The sequence below is a fragment of the Rousettus aegyptiacus genome, unplaced genomic scaffold (assembly GCF_014176215.1).
Source record: "Rousettus aegyptiacus isolate mRouAeg1 unplaced genomic scaffold, mRouAeg1.p scaffold_m13_p_11, whole genome shotgun sequence".
In the NCBI taxonomy this organism is placed as follows: domain Eukaryota; kingdom Metazoa; phylum Chordata; class Mammalia; order Chiroptera; family Pteropodidae; genus Rousettus; species Rousettus aegyptiacus.
This window is the reverse complement of record NW_023416286.1, coordinates 56,305,390-56,323,873: the sequence shown is the minus strand read 5'-3', so window position 1 is coordinate 56,323,873 and position 18,484 is coordinate 56,305,390. Positions and strand designations below refer to the sequence as shown.

Here is an 18,484-nt window from a genome sequence, read left to right as displayed (position 1 = left end):
GAGTTCCTTTCTTTTTCAGGCTGAAGACTATTTCACTGTATGTATATTTCGTTTATCCATTCATCCATCGATAGACATTTGGGTTTTTACACCTTTAGGCTATTGTGAATAATGCTGCCATAAACAGGAGTGTACAGAAATATCTCTTTGAGACCCTACTTTCTTTATTTTCGATATCTACCTAGAAGTGGGATTGCTGGATCATATAGTAATTCTATATTTAATTTTTTGAGAAACCACTATACTGTTTTTCATAGTAGCTTTATGCTTGTACATTCCTACAAATAGTGCATCAGGGTTCCAATTTGTCCACATCCCTGCCTGATACTTGTGGGTTTTTGTATGTATGTATGTATGTATGTATGTATGTATGTATGTATGTAATAATAGCTATCCTAAATGAGTATAAGATGTAATTTCATAGGTAGTAGTGCGAGAGTGATACTACATGAAAGGAAGGAGCCGAGCTGATTGGGAAGAAGGTTCCTAGCTGTGAATTTCCAGGCTGCACACAAGGATTAAATGTACCAGTGTTTGGTGGCTATCTCTTCCCACATACTGATTCAGAAAAGTGGACTTCTCTGTAAACTCTAGGAACCTGGATCTTGTGTGTCTCTGGGAAGGGGGAAGAACTCAGATTTACATGTCCTGGTCAGGATTCGGGCAGGCTTAGGGCTCACCATTTCTATCCTCTGAAAACCTATTCTGATGTGTAGCATTGTCAGGGAGACAGACTGTTATGGGTGGAATTGTGTCCCTGAAATCCATATGTTAAAGCCCAAATACCCAGTACCCTAGAATGCAACTCTTTTCGGAGATAGGGCCTTTAAAGTGGTGACTAAGTTAAAATGAGGTTATATGGGTGGGCCCTAATCCAAATAACTGGCGAATTTATAAGAAGAGATAAAGACAAAGATACACATGGAAGAAGACAGCCACCTGTAAGCCAGAAGAGAGGCCTCAGAGGAAAACAACCCTACCAGTACCTTTATTACGGACTTCTAGTCTTCAGAATTATGAGACAATAAAATTTGGTTGTTTAAGTCACCTAGCTAGGGGTATTTTGTTATGGCAGCCTTAGGAAACTAATACAGATCCTCAGACTTCTCTTTTCTGTATTTACTCTTTAGGTGATCTTATCCAGTTCATGGCTTTCAAATCTATTTCTATGTTGATGCTCCCAAATGTAAATCCCTCTCTGTGGACTCCAAACCTATCTATTCAATCACCACATCTACGTTCTCCCCTTGGAAGTCTAATGTGTGTATTAAACAAGTTCAACTCATGCCATAGTGCTGTAGCTAAGACAGATTTTACTTTCATTTTTCCACCAACTCTTTAAAATTTATTCAGTACCTTTTTTCTTGGTCCAAGATATGAATTCCAGAAGCCCACAACTTTTCTGCTTACCCTTAGGTATAAGAAATGTTTAGTGGTCACCCTAGATAGCAAATATAGTCTCAATTCAAAAATTGGAATGGTCCAACTTGAACTTGATTTAATGTCAGATCTTTTCTCTTCCACCAACTCAGGCCTATTTTAGCTGGAAACCCGCCATGGGAGACAGAAAGATGGCCTGCTTGACAATTGGTTAACTGGGGATTCTGGTTGGAAGATTAGACAGCTAATTAAGATTTGGGGCATGTTGCACATCAGCTCAGACGGCCCATGTGCAGATTTTCTGAACTTGTTAGGTAAACGAAGTGAACAAATTCATCTCTTCTACCCTTTTTAAAAGAATAAGACACATTTTGGTTCAGATAGGGTATGAAACTCAACCAAGATGGCACAAAGAGTAATTAGTAAAATCAGGACTTGAGCATCAAAGCTAATAATCTTTGATCTATACTAGTGTTTTTTCTAACTGGTTTCTTGGAGCAGTAGGATGGTTCAGGCCATCCGTGGGGCTAGAGTGGTTTTGGAGGGTATATTAGTTTTCTAGGGTTGCTGTAATAAAATCCTAAAAACTGGGTAGCTTAGAACAACAGAAATTTATTATCTCACAGTTCAGTTCTGGAGGCCAAAAATCCAAAATTGAGGTGTTGTGAAGGCCATGCTCCCTCCAAATTTCTTAGGGGAGGGTCCTTTCCTGCCTCTTGCAGTTTCTTGTAGCCCTAGTTGTTTCTTGGGTTGTGGCAGCATTACTCCGACCTGTCTTCACAAGGCTGTCTTCCCTCTGTGTCTGTGTCTTCAGGTGGCTTTCTCCTCCCTATGTGTCTTTCTCACCTTCTTATTATGGACAGTAGTCAAAACAGATTAAGGACCCACCCTACTCTAGTATGACCTCATCACAACGTAACTCATTACATTTGCTAAGATTCTATTCCCAAATAAGGCCATGCTCACAGGTACCAGGAGTTAGGATTTTAACATATGTTTTGAAGGGACATGCATGATTCAATCCCTATGAAGGGGAGAAAAAAGCCATGTGAGTGGGGTTCTCATCTCCACTCCAGTTTCAACTAGGGCTTCCTGCTTTTGCCTGATTAATATTTTGGCATCCCTTGAAGGATTATGTTTGAGAAAGAGTGCCGCCGCTAAACAATATTGAAAACCATCTATCAATGTATGCTATTTCTTAACGACAACAAAAAAAGGCAAATACATCATTCAACTATCTTAGAAACTGCTTTTGCTTCACGCTTTATAACTCTGGTTTTTCTTCTGCGTGCCGTATCTTATTCAGCTTGGGCAAGACACAAACAGCCAGTCAAAGCTGATGAGTCTTGCTCTCAAACCACCACTGAGAATAGAGTGAATGGCACTGGTCTGGCCATTCTATCCACCCCTGTTCCCTTTGAGTCCCCTCGAATTGCCATATGTACAATGCATGTGTGGTCTGTTCCCCTTGGGGGTTCTGTGTCAAGTATTCTATCCCTTATGCTTTCTCGTGCCCTTGGAACCAACGGCGTCCTTTAATTAAAGGCAGTGGGTGGCGTGATGACAGGATTAGTATCAGTGTCTGGCCTCCCTAAGAACCAGGGAACATTGTGGCCAGAGTTTTCCCATCTGCATAACTGGATTGTTTATATGTTTGTAAAATATCGAAGAGAGGGTGGCAGCTATTTTCTCGGCTTGCTGTCTGCTCTACCGGCTTCAGGAAAATAGTAGAGCGGAGTCCCACTGAAATTGTTTGGCTGTTTCACTAAACTGATAGTGAGGGTGCTATGGCTTTAAATGCATTGCTATTCTGCCCCTTGCTTCACTGCAGAATGAACAACAGTGATGTTCTGCTGAACATCAATTACAGACATTTTAGGAAGGGCTCAGCAGTTTTGTGAGACTGAATCTGTATTACTCAAGTGTAATGAGCCAAAAAGAAAAAAAAAAAACTGGTTTTCATGCACTAATAAAGACCTATGCCCTGGTCACGTGAGTTCCTTTTCTGCTTTGTTATAGGTTTGGAAGGTATAGGGTATTCACTCAGCTTTATGGGCACAGATGTGAAAGGAACATTCTGGCTTAGGAGCTGAGCTGAAATGAATATCAGGGATGGAGCTTTTGCCAACTGATTATAGAAAGAATATTCAAATACGAAGTTTGCAAAGTGCCAGCAATCTGGTGATCCCACCCCCAACACCACCCCCAACCCGCTTCCACACACACACACAAGGGTTTAGAAACGATCATCAATGCAGAGTAAATTCTTTTACAAATCCAATATTTATTTTATTTTATTATGTACAAAAAATAAACTCCAAATGAACAAAAAACCAATAAAACCTTTCAGCTGCACTGACTTTAATTGTTAATTATCTATAGTCACAATTAATCATATAAACAATAAACTGTTGCTACAATTAATCATATAAACAATAAACTGTTGCTACACATTTGTTATATAGAAGGAATGTGATATTTGGCTATTTTAAGAATGTTAAATAAGAAAAATAGATCATATAACAATGGGAGGTGGAGGGGACAGGGTCTGAGATAATCACTCCATTAAAAGAAATAATCTAAACAGCAAATCTTCAATCAAAAATAATGTAGTTAAAGGCCTAGATGCACTTCTACTTGGTTGACCCAACATAAGAGGCCCAGTAGTACTTTGTAATCACTTTGCATTTTCATTTTCCCAGAGGACATAAATGCAGTTGAGTTGTAGGCTACCTAAACTTCGAGTTCAGAGCACGAGTTTGCAGAGTACAATTATTTCCACAGCGAATTCTGATAGCAGCGGAGTCATTCAGAATTGAAAACAGCGATGGTGTATTGGGATCAATTCATAATGTTTTTGCTGATTTTTGGCAAAATGGACATATCATGAGTAAAAAAAATAAAGCCAATAATAATGTCACACATGCAAAGTTTTTTATAAGCTGAATCTTATAGTTTTACTCTTTTTGTTAAACTTAATTTTAAAATGCTTTTTAAGAAACAACATCTTTATGTAACTATGTCTCTCAAATAATCTATGAACAGGTTTGTTTTAAATCAGTTAGCTCTTTGGGCCAATTTCTTTGCCTGGTACTTGCGCAAGTAATTCCCTTGAAAGCAGGCAACGATTTCATTAGAGCGAGTGAGGACAGAAACTGACCTGTTCTGATCTCTAAATATCTTGTGTATATTTTAAAAAATAACATGAGAAAAAGAATATACTTTTTAAAATTCAGAATCTGTAGTTTGTAAAACTATCATTTTAGCATGAGCTCAGTGCTGACCTTTTCAGATCAATTGTAAATAATAAATTTTCCCAAGAGAAGTATTTCTAGTGAAGTGGGAAAAATGTGAACTAAAGCCATAGCTCCTGAACCAGAAATATTAGCCACTTTGGGCTTAGCACTCTTTCAGGGGTGGTAATAATACATAAAAGCACATCTGAATACACACCTTAGTGTCTCTAAACAGAATATATGGAATTGTTGAATGATCTATATCTGGTGTTGGTAAAGTTTCGAATACCAGCGATAGTGCCATTATTCAAATTTTCCTGAACACATAGTAAAGACCAATCATATACACAGCTTCAATAGACCGGTTTTTATATCTTCCTATGGCAGGATGAAACGAGTTTTTAAAATGTTATGATGAGTTGGAGTTAAATTATGTGTCAGTTATAGATTGCTCACTGGACAATGGAGGAAAATGTTAGAAAACAGTTTTCACCACTAGACTGCCATCTGCATTGATGTCCACCTAAATATCCAGAAGGTCATCTCCACTTTCATCACTCTCCACGGTCAGCTGCCGGGTCCACCACTTCTTCACTTCAGAACCACAGGAAGCTGCATCAGTCATGGGGTTCATTTTGCACACTACAGATTTCATTGTTGTCCGCCCTCCAAACCGTAGGTTGACCGAAGACACTGAATGGCTTATTGGTTTTGGTGCTGTGGAATTAACAAAAGTCTTATGAGCGATATTCTGGTGTTTTACTCGATTGCAAGTCATTCCTGAAAAACCATGATATTCCCATCTAATGCTTTCAGTGAACAAGTCCTGTCCACAGATGTTAAATGTGAAACCTTTTCAGCACCTGATTCTTTATATTCATCACGGACTTTAAAATTATGTTCATGGACAACTAGTAATACCATTTGAAAAAAATCACTAAAAGTTCCAATGCGGGCAAATACAAGTGTCATAGAAATATGTGTGAGTCGGTGGTCATGTGTATTATACATATAAACAAAAAGAAAGAAAATGACGGCTTGTGTAACCAACAGTGAGGGCAGAAGAAAGGATGTAGAGAAAGTATGAAAAGAAAGATGTGGGTAAACATTTTTTTTTGTAAAAATGAATTGAAGTATAACATCAACCATTCCTAAAAAAGGAATGTTTCAGAGACATACTTAAATTATGCTCAGGGCATTAAATTTTCCAATCCAAGTGTCTGAATAAAGTAGTATGAAGACTTTGTTGACACATTGATGACTCTGGGATTCTCATATCTGTGACCCGTAAATGTAACCAAGGGCAAGTTCGTGTCTTGAAACTCAAGTCTCCTCAATTGTAAAATAAAGAGAATGCAAGTTCCTTCATTGGACTATTATAAGATTTAAAATAGATTAAATGAGATGACCTAAGAAAATGTATAACAGAACTAACACATGATCCAGCAATTTCACTTCTATGTATATATTCAAGGGAGATAAAATTAATATCTTCAAGATGTATCTTGAAGAGACATCTGTACTCCCATGTATATTGCAGCATTATTCACAATAGTCAAGATATGGAAATAACCCGTGTCCGTCAAGGGATGAACAGTTAAAGAAATTGTGTGTATACAAATGTATGTATATGTAAATAAAATGAAATCTTATTCCACCTTAAGAAAGAAGGAAATCCTACAGTTTGTGACAACGTAGATGAATTTGAAGAGTATGATGCAAAGTAAAATAAGCCAGATACAAAGAAAAATACTATATGATCTCATTTAAATCTGGAATTTAAAAAAAGTCAAAATTCACAAAAGCAGAGAGAATTGAATGATGGTTACAAGGATCAAGAAGATGGGGGAAATGGGGAGGTATTTGAATGTTACAAAGTTGTAGTTATATAAAATGAATAAGTTCTAGAGCTCTAAGGTACAGTGTGGTGACCATAGGTAATAATATTGTATCATAATCTCGAAATTGCTGAGAGTAGATCTTAAATGTTCTCACCACACACACAAAATGGTAACTACATAAAGGGATGCATATATGTTATTTAGCTTGACTGTAGTGATCTTTTCACAATGTATATGTTTACTAAAACATCACATTGTACAGTTTAAATATATTTTTTGAAATAAATGTAAAATAAAAGGGGAACAAAGAAAAAAGGGAAAAAAAAGAAGTGGGTAGTATAATACATTGTTGGTTTCCTCTTAAAATGATCTTTTTCTTGCCCTTTGCCTCTTCAAACTCAGCATGCTTCTAGTAACATGTCCCTTTAGTTATCACCATTTCTGACATTGGGGCCGTCTAAGTTTAGACCATTGCAGGCACTTCTGACATCCTTTCTTTTATCTATTAAGTAAATACCAAAGACTGTGTATCTCTCCTAGGTCATCTCTCTTACTTGTTCCTCCAGTGTCTGGACCACTGCCACCAGCTTTGTCCATATTATCACTTCATGCCCTGATACTTCATATGCTCATCCTCCAGCTCCTAAACCTGCCTCCAGGTTCGGGCGATAAAAAACTCCCTCTGCATTCTGCTGCCAAATCACTCTTTCTAAAACATGCATTCCAAATGTCTTGTCTTGCTCAGAAACATTTCCTGGTTCTTAATGGAATTTTGTTCATGATTGAGAAAGCCTTGAATGCACACAGAAAGCCTTTGGAAAGCTTTCCTCTTTTCTTCCTAGATCTTGGCTGTGATCTCTCCCTTTGCAAGTAGGTACTGCCTTCTCAATCATGGTAGCTGGAAATGAGGGCCAATTTAATTCTATTTAGCAAAGTCATTTTGAAGGAAATGTTTTTGATGGGGTGATATATTTTTCACTGTTTCACTGTCTATACATAACTTTAGATGAAGATCTATATTTTGAAATCTCAGGTCGAAAACAGATGGAGTGTAAATACCTTTAAATGCCTCAGTCAATGGAGAAAGGACTCGATGTACGTACCGGAGGGCAGACGCCACTGCCCGAACTTCCTCTGGGGTTTGCCGGCATCCGCTGCATCTTGCCGACTTCCTCCTCTGTCTGACAGAGTGGGGCTCAGAAGCTGCTGCTGGCTGCTTGTCTGCATGAGGAAGAATCAAGCAGTTAACGCTCGTAATGCTGTGCTCTCCTCCTTCGTGCACTGGTCTGAATCCTTATTTTATTTTAAGAAAGGAAGAAAACAAGTGGGAAAACAATATGGACCCACACTGTCCACCATGGGAAAGAAAAAGTGAAAATGAATAAAAAGAATCAAGGTGAGGGAAAGAGTCACCATTGCACACCATGAAGAAAGGAAGCCCGATTCTCTAGGTAGCGTCTTTTCTTTGCCATCCCTTCAGGAATCCTCCATTGTCATTCCCTCCACACCTGGTAGCTATTTACCAGGGCAAGGACGGTGGCGTTCCAGGAGGGAAAGTGAGGCAGTACCGACGGCCTGATTTGGGGGAAGCAAACTCTTGCCAACTTGGATGTCAGTGCCTAGAGCTTCAGGGAGAGAGTTCTCAGCAGACAGAGCTCTGCGATAGGCCCTGGAGGATAATGAAGCTTACAAATTAGGGTTAAAGTTAAAGAGAAACACTGAGACTCTCCACATGCTTTACCCACGCTCTGGTTCACTGTCACCTTCCCCTTTCCTATCAGCACCTTGGTCTTCATACTTCTTTAAGACCCCCTCTTGGTGTTTTGAATACCTGTTTTGTTTTGTATTTTTAACCTTAAAACCAGAGAGCTCTGGGATCATCATTTTCCCTGCCTCGACAGCCCTGTCTCTCTGGCTGTCCTAATCTTACTCAGCCCTACGCAGGATGCACTGACAGCCATCTGCAGGGCAGACAGGTGGCAGGGCCACTGCAGAGCTCCCCCTTTGTTGGCCGTCCCTGCACACATCCTTATAGTCTGTAGCAGAGGATTCCTAGAGACTGGGGAGACAACAACACGAAATCCACTCAAAACTGGGCTATGGAACAAGAGGGCTCCTTGGAGCAGCCCGCTGGGCCATGGAACCTCAGGCTTCAGTATTTATCGCTGGCCCCTGACTGTGTCGCTACACACTCGGAAGCCTGACACTGCCAGGGGCCCCATCTCAGAATGCTGGATCAACACCGGCTGATCTATAACTGTGGCCTCACAAAGGGCAGGGCCTCCTGCCAGCTGCTTCTCACAGCACAAGGCTCTTCCGGACACTGGTGATGCTGTGCTTTTTTTATGGATATGTAGATTGAGTTTGGAAATGAAAATATGCTGTGCCCTAGTCAATAGAAGGTCCTGAGCTAATCCTCCCTGAATTCCATATGTTTTTCTGATGCCCAACTGAGGAAGGACAAATTCTCAATGAATCTGACTATTTAAGGAGGTTGAAGATCAATTACAAATGTCACTGATTTGACTGCAAGTTTTTATGTCTTAGTAGGAGAAAAACATGTAGGGCAGAGCTTTAGGCAAACCGTGTTTTCCTAAGTCGTGTAATATTGCCAGACTCAAATTAAGCCCTTACAGAGGCAATGTTAATTCTTTAGACAAAAAATTCAACGGAATTATTAAGTTCAGGGCATTAACATTATTTCAGTATCCAACAAATCAGAATCTTTTGAGATAATCTCAAGCAATTCCAGGATGGAAAAGACATAAACATAATCTAGATCAACATGTTCCAATTTTTTTTTTAACTTAAAAGCTTCCTATTAGAAATATTGTTACTGTTTGAAATGGTTGTATGAACAGCACTAATTTACTTATTTTTTAAAGATGCACAGAATATCCTTGGATGAAGGACATCTCAGATACCTACCTCAGGTTGCATATTATTATCCTGACTGTTAGCATTCATGTCTTCACTGGGCTGGGTGGTCTCGATACTGGGGGGATTCAGGAACCGGCTCAGCTCCTGTTGTTGGCTTTCTCTCAGGCTGTGGATGATGCTACATGACTGCTGCTGTTTCTATGGAAATACGATTGCTCTTTCAGAAACAGAAAAATCAGCCCAACATCCTCCTCCCCCACCAGTCAAATCATATTTTCTTCTCTTCCAAAGAACCTTGTAGGCCTGGTGACCTCTTAGAAACTTCCAAGTAAGGATCTTTAACTAATTTCCCTGATAAATATCGGACTGAGACACTTCTTCCAAGAAGACATACAAATGGCCAACAAACATATGAAAAGTTGCTCATCATCGCTAGCTATTAGGGAAATGCAAATCAAAACCACAATGAAATACCATCTCACACCTGTTAGAATAGCCGTTATCAACAGGACTAATAATAACAAATGTTGGAGAGGATGTAGAGAAAAAGTAACCCTCATATACTGCTGGTGGGACTGCAAATTCCAGCCGCTATGGAAAACAGTATGGAGGTTACTCAAAAAACTAAGAATTGATCTACCATATGATCCAGCAATCTCTCTACTAGGTATTTACCCCAAAGACTTGAAAACTCATATCTGAAAAGATATTTGCACATCAATGTTCATAGCAGCATTAGTCACAGTGGCCAGGACATGGAAGCAACCAAAGTGTCCTACGATAGATGAATGGCTAAAGAAGCTCTGGTACATATATACAATAGAATATAACTCAGCCATAAGAAGAGATGAAATACTGCCGTTTGCAACGGCATGGATGGACCTTAAAATAATCACGCTAAGCAAAATAAGCCAGACAAAGCTGAAAATCATGTGATATCACTTATATGTGGGATATAAACCTAAAAGCAACAAATGAACAGGACAAACAAACTCAGAGACTCATGGACATGGACTATAGACTAGTGGTTACCAGAGGGTAGCGGGGAGGGAGGAAGGGGGAGGTAGATAGGGTAAAAGGAGTCAAAGAGGTAGTGACAGAAAGAAATCTAACTATGGGTGATGAACACATAATGCAATATATATATGCCTTACTGTTAAATTATACATCTGAAACTTCCTGGATTTTGTTAACTAATGTCACCAAAAAATAAAATAAAATAAAATAATTAAAATATATATATATCGGACTGCTATAAAGGCTTAGATACTTAGGAATTGCTTACTCCTTCCATTTTCATTTGCACAACGATTGCAGCAATTATGTTCATCGATACGAACTTGTGTTTTATTTAAAATAGACTTTTTAAATCACTAAACGTGGGTGTTTTACTTTTCCTCTTCTTATTTTATTCTGTGCTCATTAGGTCAATGTGAATTGCCTCTTTCCTCTAGGTTATAAGAAGTAGAGGAACTTTGGGTGGATGAGTGAGGCCCTCATGATTGTATTGATTCTGGATTGGAGTACGCCAATCTGTGCTTGTACACATGAGGCCAGGGCCGTCTGGTGGTGAGCCAGCACTCCCTGTGTCCTCTCATGGCCTGTGGAAGGCAGATTTGATCTCTGGAACTAGCAGAATTATGGTGGGCCAAGTAGCCTTGCTATAGAACGTTGGGATGCTTCATTTCTCTGGGGCTCTTTTCTCATCTAATAGATTGATCTGTTTCTGCAGTTGATGCTGTTCTGTTCTGAGAAACAGTATGAAAAAATATGTTCTGTATAACTGTTTAGTGATTAATTTGATTTCCCTCCATGTGTATGAAGCATAAGTCAAAACCATTTATAAAATTAATTACCTAATAGAAATGCCCATTGTAAACACAGTATATGTCAACACAGCATTATGTTCATTGATTTATGAGTTAGAGAATCTTACAAGCTTATAGTTCAGGAATCAGGAAACAAATCATTAAACTCCCAGAAGAGGTGGTTTTTAATTAAAGACCACACAATGTTACCAACAATATGTTTGAATTTTTAGGAACAATTTAAAAGTAGTTTTGTTAATTCAGTTGCCAGTCAATATACAGAGATTCCTGGCTTTTTGAATAGATGGTTTAATACGTGAAGAGCATAAATATTTTAATATCAATAAACTGCTTCTGAAACATTCACACTGTATTATAAAAATGTGATTTAATGGAAACTTCTTATGGACTCTGCTCAAGAAGGTAAGGCTGAATTTGGACTAGAGTTAAATTTTGAATCATCATCTGGCCAGCATAAGTGGATGAAGTTGACACAGCTGAAAGGATTTAAGGCTAATCACAGAAGGATCTAATCCCTTTGTTCATGAGGCTCTTGAGGAGAAAATAAAAACCCAGATGCTCTGGTTCACTCACGGCTCTGATGCGCTTTAAGCACTTTTTCAGCCACATGCGGATGGTCTGTTTGGCCACTTCCTCCTCAATGGTATACTCTAGCTGCTCCCTTGCGAGCAGCTCCTCCAGCTGCAAACTCTTCCGGATGTCAACCGACCGGTAGGAGAGCATGCTGGTGGGGGAAGTACAACGGCAATCACAGCTCTGATTTACCTGGGATTTAAACTCTCAGAGATCCCCAAATCCAGAAAGGACATCACTCAGTCTAACCACTGTAGCATTCTGATGCCACCCTGCCTAGCTGGATAACTTGGGCTATTTGTATCACTTCTCTGTCTCTCTTCCCTCATCTATAAAATGGGGATAGTCATGGTACCTGCCTTATTAAATAATTAATTGAGTTAATATTTGTGAGGTGCTTATAACAGTAAGTGGCATATAAGTGTTTTTTGAAACAAAAGATTCAGGCTAAGCCCTGAACTACATAATCAGCTGCTTAAGACTCTGGAACTTTCCCCGTAGAAAGAACACTGCTATCTCTATACTTTCTTTACATTCAGCTTCAACTGGTGATGGTTAATATGCTTGGCTGTGAGTCATGCATCCCCTGCCTCCATTTCCTTTTAATTTGTCCCCCTGGATCTTCCTCATTAACTTTTATGAATGCAAAACCAGGGTGAAATGTTCACTCCCACTTAGTCCTTGGCACGACAGGCCCAGACCGTGGCAAATGAAACCAACAGCTGATGTGTTGAATGGGGGCCCCTGGACCATAAGGCAACTCATGTGTTCAGGCTGAGGGGTCCACAGCCAAAGGAGGCTTCAGGCCCTTCTGGAAGCTTGGTGCTCTGCTCCCTGGTGCAACCACAGGATCCCAGTTAATGCTCAGCCCCTGCCTTGCCCTGGCTGCGACCTCAGTTCCAGTTTTCTAGCCCAAATCACAACATGGTGGCTCCTGAGAGGCCCCATGCAGTACCGATACACTGACCTCTTCTTTGCTCAGGCTCTTCCTACCATGGAGTAAAAAAGTGCATTTCTCTTCCTATCTTCCCTGCCTCATCAAGAATCTCATCCTTGCTAAACCCATTTCACCATACACTGTGCTTGAGGGATAGGGCCTTCTCCTGGGTCCATTTTATCAGATGGATCATTGTGTTCCAAAGAGGCTGAATATTAATTATTAATGATAGTGGTATGTCTATGTGCCTCACTTTCAGCCTAAAAATATTTGTCACAAGGAGAAAAGACAAAGTGACATTCTGAGAGAGATGTCACCCTTTGCTATTCATGAGTATTTTCTGCTCCACCTTTTTCTTGCTCCTGGAAGAAGGGAATAGAGGGTGGTAAACTGATAACTTGAGAGAGCACCCCCAGAACATTCCTGTCCTGGTCTTTTTTCGAATTTCAATCACAAACGTATTTCAGTATACCTAAATGTTCCTGAAATGTGTGACACAATACTCAAAATTGAATTTGTGAGTTATTTGCAACATAATGAAAATAGCTACTGCTAGTAGAGGGTTCTTAACTTTCTGTGACATGAATTCCTTTGGCAGTGGAGCTCATAGAATAATATTTTAAATGTATAAAATAAAGTACACATTTTTTTCAAAGGAAACCAGTTATATCAAGATAAGAGTTCTCAAAGTATTTGCTTTGAAAAGGGGTAATATAGTAACGTAAGTGCTTCTTTATTATTGCATGAAATAATAACACCTAGCTGAGGTCAAATGACTACTATAACTTAGAAGTACTGGTGAGCATAAAGGATATTTTAAGATATCAGCCTCAGCAGTAATGTGATCTGAAAATATCTATGATTTCTACTGGTGACAAAGACACAGGAATCGTTAATACTATTGTGGTCTGTTGCCTGAATTCATTGCTGGAAAAAAAAAATTACTGCATTTCAGTGAGTGACTGGTGAAAATAAAGATGTAATTGTTTTCCCTTCCAAGTTCATAGACTCCTACATATTATCCATGGACTCTTGTTTAAGAAGCTGTTTTGAGTTCATTGTCTCCCCACTTTCCTCCCAGAAAAGATAGGTTGGGAGTCCTAATCCCCAGTACCTCAGAATGTGATCTTATTTAGAAAGAGGTTATTGCAGATGTAATTCATTAAGGTAAGGTCATACTGAAACGGGGCGGTCCTTCATCTGATATGACTGATGTCCTTATTGAAGTGAAAATCTGGACACAGACAGGCATACACACACGCACAGGGAGAAGAACACTGTGCAAAGATGAAGCTGGAGTTTGGGGTGATGCTTTCATAAGCCAAGAAATGCCAAAGATGACCAGCAAAAACCAGGAGCTGGGGAAAAAAGGATGAAACAGGTTCTTTCTCATGGCCTCAGAAGGAACAAACTCTGCTGACACCCCAATCTCAGACTTCCAGCCTCCACAGCTGAGACAACAGATTTGCTGTTTAAATTACTCAGTGCATGGTATTTTGTTATATCAATCATAGCAAACTAACACAGACGTCTCTCAGAGAGGCCTCAGTTTGCCTCTTCGTCATGTTTGGGTACTCGTCAAAAGTCTGGAAAATGTGCCTTGTCAACAAACTGGGGGCGACTCTCGCAGAGTGGCTAGGCAAATTCTTGCCAGACCCACATGTGAGAAGATCTAGATTATAGCTCCAGCTTGGCCATAGAGGTTGAGTTACGGTTAGCAAGTCACTCAACTCTCCTGGACCAGTCCCTCTGAAAGGTGAGCCCGAGCTCCCCAAGGTCTTTCTGCCTCTCTCCTCCTGGAGATTCCAGTTCAGTGAGAGGTCCTTCTGGAAAAGTCAGGCCACTGCTTCCCCTTCTCCCATGTGAGGTACTAACTTAACACGATAGTTGAAGGACAGTGAGAAAAGCCACTTCACACCTGAGAAGTGAGACCCTGCCTTGTCACCACAGTGGATGTGGCATTTTAGGTTATGAGCCTACTTGTTAATTATATTTCACAAGGCCGTTAATGATCACAGCTTCAGTTTCTGGACTCCGTTCAGCTCTGCCACACAGAGCTGTGAAACCACCCCCTGTACCTTAGGACATCATGAAAAGTGACATCGCCGCCATTATGCAGCCTCTCCATTTCATAGCACATGTGCTTAAACAGAAGTTTGTCTTTGTCCAGGTCCACCTCCAGCCTTCCCCGCAAAAGCCGCAGCAGGAACTTCACGCGGAAAGTTGGAATCACCCCCTGGTGGCAGAGCACAGGGACTTGTAAATCATCATTAGGCCCTAACGATTCCCTTGGGGTTCTGTTTTCACAGCATAAACCTGGACCTTTTTCTCAAAAAATGGCATAATTCACTCAGGGTGGCCAGGAAGTCATTTTCCTTCCTTGCGTCTGGGAGGGTGCATGTGCGCTGAGCGGCTTGGGAGGTAAAAGCAGAGCCCTCTGAAAGGTATATAAATGTATACTATATTGTACACCTGAAGCTGAGATAATATTGTATGTCCACTATAATTGAAAAATAATTTAAAAATAAATACATTTTTTAAAAAGTTGAGCATTTACGAGTTTCTGCTGGTGCTTCTCTGGTTTTACAGGATTGCACGCCATGCAGGATTCAGAGCCGAGGTGGGTACAAAGCTCTCCCGGACCAACACATGCTTCACCAGGCTTTTCTTCCAATGGTCCGGTCCAGCGACCCAGCCCCCACTCGTGCGCTTCGCTAATACACACGGTTTTGTGCATTGGCACAAAAAATGGAATATGCACATGTACAGATCTTCCTCTTCACTTAGTCTGGATGCTAGGGACTTCTAAACATTTACTTCTAAACATTCATCTTCTATGAAATGATCACATCTTTTCAGGGCTTCTCCACTATTAGAACAATTACATATAAGAGAATTGGGTTCCCAGCTCCGCCCTCTTCCTGGTCAGAGCAGCTCTAGATTCTGAAAAATCTCATGTGTCTGTCACTCCTTCGCAGGCAACAAAACTTATCATGCCAACCTGGCTATGCCTTTGAACTAAGGTAGTGGGCAGGCCATTGGTGAGCCCTGACTTCCTGTCAATTACTAACATCTAACTTGTGAGTGGTGGTGCCATCTTCTACGTGTATGTCAGAGGAAAGCAGGATTTGTAGGCAGCAGTCATGGAGATGTAAGTGGATCCAGCTGAGATGAGAGACCTAGGTCAGATGCCAGCACATGCAGATCGCTGTCTTGGAAGAAAACCCAACGAGATTGGTGTGTGGGTGAAGTGTTGGGGGTGGGGTGGGGTGGCGGTAACCAAGGAGAGGGTAAGCCATGCATGACCATGTAGGTCCTGGCTCTGGCCCAGGACCCGCCATTTACTTGGCCTGTTCTGGCTCCTTGATCTTTGTGCCCTCAGTCAGCTCTTTCTGAAACTATTTTCCGATCTTCCCCAGATCTTCCCATGGCTTACTTTTTTCATTTTTCAGATATTGGGTCAAACAGCCCTTCCTCAGACAGACCTTTGTAACCACCTCTGCTAAAGTAGTCTGCCCCTTCCTCCAGCCACTCCATGCTGCCTTGTTCGAAGTTTATAGCTTCTTGAAATAAGAACAATTATTTCACTTTTTAATCTTATCTCCCCACATTAGAACATAAGCTCTGTGAGCACAGGGACCTTTCTTTCCATCGTTCGTTGGTTTATCTCCAGTGCCTAGAACTATGCTGAGTGTTTGCCAGGAAGAAGGAGGGAAAGGGGCAGGGGGAAGAAGCTGCTGCTGCTGTTTTGGCTAATTCTAAAAAATGTCAAGTAAGCATCATGATTAAAACATTCAAATACTAAGCCCAAAATAATACCTCTCGGAAACCACTTAAATAACTCCTTCGCACTTGGGACCAGGCTTGCTGTTTGAGGTTGAAGTGATCATCAATCTGTACTAGACTGTTGCTTTAGTAACTTGAACTTCACTCCTGCTATGGCCCCGAACCCAGGGCTGGTTTCTTCAGAGCTCCCTTGATTTCCTTTCCTGGCTTACCTCCTGAATGCCTAAAGAGGACGTTTGTGGTTGGAAGGGACGTGAAGACGTTCCGTCCCTCTCCCCTCCTAGCATATTCTGATGGATTTTCTGTGACAGCTCTCTGCAATTCACCAACAGCCATTCAAAATTCAATATATGCCTACTGCCAGCAACAAAACCATGTTCGAGATATGGCAATATGTGTCTTCGGGGTGGGGCATGAAATGACAGCCCAGTAGCCTACCTCTCGTTTGTCATCCACCATATTCCATATGATTTGAAAGTGGCGAAGATCATTGTAACTTAAAAGCTGGTCCTCCTCAGTGGAATAAAACAAGGAGAAATTTTCTACAATTATGGCTAAAAAAGAAAAAAATGAGAAGTTAGACAATTATGCTAATCTGTCATTTTTTTAGAAAAGTAAAATGTTTTAAATAATGAATTTTATCACCTACATGATAAGCCCATTTTTTTAAAGTGCTTTTCATATGGTTTCCAAGTTGGCATGTTTTACACTTGGACTAAGCTGTTTATCTAGCTCCTGCCTTTCCAAAACATGAGGGTCATGAGCATAAACACACATTCTGTGTATATAGATATTCATGCCAGTTGGCTTTCTCTTGTAGTTGAGAGTTCCAGGGCAGTTTTCAAAGGTCTAATTGAGTTCTGGGTGGCCCCACAGCTGGGTGAACAATGTATATCTTTCAAAAACATAAATGTGACATTTCGAGGCTGTAAAGGTAGCCCCCCTGTCCCTTGATATATGTTTAACATAATCCATGAGAAGAGCTCTTTTAAAATTAGTGATCATAATAAATAGGACAATTTTTGAAATTGCAATTGACTGTCATGTACATGGCTTTCAAAGATCTTTTCAGCTTCTGGATGGTGAGGCAACAATTTATAATTAATGCCATGAAACCTCACCCCAAACAGTTCAGGATAATTACCTGAAAATTGTACACAATTATCTAAGGACCTGAGTTTAAAGAGATTAAAAAATATTCCACAAACATCACTTACCTACAAGCAGATTTAGCATGATGTAGGCAATGATGACGTAAAATGAACAGAAATACATAAGTGCTCCAGCATAATTTCCACAGTCTGTTGCCCAGTATGTAAATTCATCTGGAGTACAAAAGGGTGGCTGGACCTGTGAGGCAGCGGGATCGGGGGACGGAGGGGAGAGGGAGGACGGAGCGACAGCAGAGAAGAATACAAATTTTTGTTAACTGACTGTAGTTAATGAACATATTCCTAACCCATGTAAAATATAATTAACTTCAAAGTAATCTTTCAGAAACTATATACATTGGATATCTCATCTGTGGCAAAAATCCAACAGAACATTTCACTTATACTATGCTTTTAAAATCCCAAGTTCATTGGCGTTTAGATTTAGAAGCATAATGAAAATGAACTGGTCTCCTCTAGAGATGCTCCGTCTGCCACCTCCAGGAGCCCCAAATGGTAAGTCGTCACTGTGATGCAAACTGCAGAATGTCAAACAAAAGGTCATTTAAAAATTTTTCTCTGACTTAGTAATGGGGTAAGATTTAGGAGGATTTGTTATACACAGCAAATTTACATTCAAATTGTGTAAGAAGAATCCTCATTCCTGGAGAACTGTTATGGGATGTTATGGGATTAAACAGACTCAAAGCCTCTCCATTCTTTACTGGCTCAATAAAATGCCAACACCTCTGAGAAGCCTCCTGATTTCTCTCAGCCAGAGAGATTAGCTCTTTGTTCTACATTTCCACGGCAATCTGTTTGGTCTTTATTTAGAATTTATTTAATTCTGCCTAGTATTATTTTTGATTTG

General features: G+C 40.3%; 1 protein-coding gene across 5 annotated transcripts in view; it reads right to left on the bottom strand.

Annotated features, from left to right (window-relative positions):
• Positions 1-3,802: 3,802 nt before the first annotated feature.
• Positions 3,803-18,484, bottom strand: part of NALCN (sodium leak channel, non-selective) — a 272,813-nt gene continuing 258,131 nt past the window's right edge. For all 5 annotated transcript variants that reach the window (XM_036228821.1, XM_036228822.1, XM_016123175.2 and 2 more), the window contains 7 exons: positions 17,680-17,812; positions 16,901-17,016; positions 14,755-14,912; positions 11,740-11,890; positions 9,386-9,535; positions 7,561-7,678; positions 3,803-5,333 (listed from right to left, as the gene is read on the bottom strand). In XM_036228821.1, coding sequence (XP_036084714.1) covers positions 5,140-5,333; positions 7,561-7,678; positions 9,386-9,535; positions 11,740-11,890; positions 14,755-14,912; positions 16,901-17,016; positions 17,680-17,812 — 1,020 coding nt within the window. In that variant the 3' untranslated portion in view covers positions 3,803-5,139. The remainder of the gene's footprint in view (positions 5,334-7,560; positions 7,679-9,385; positions 9,536-11,739; positions 11,891-14,754; positions 14,913-16,900; positions 17,017-17,679; positions 17,813-18,484) is intronic.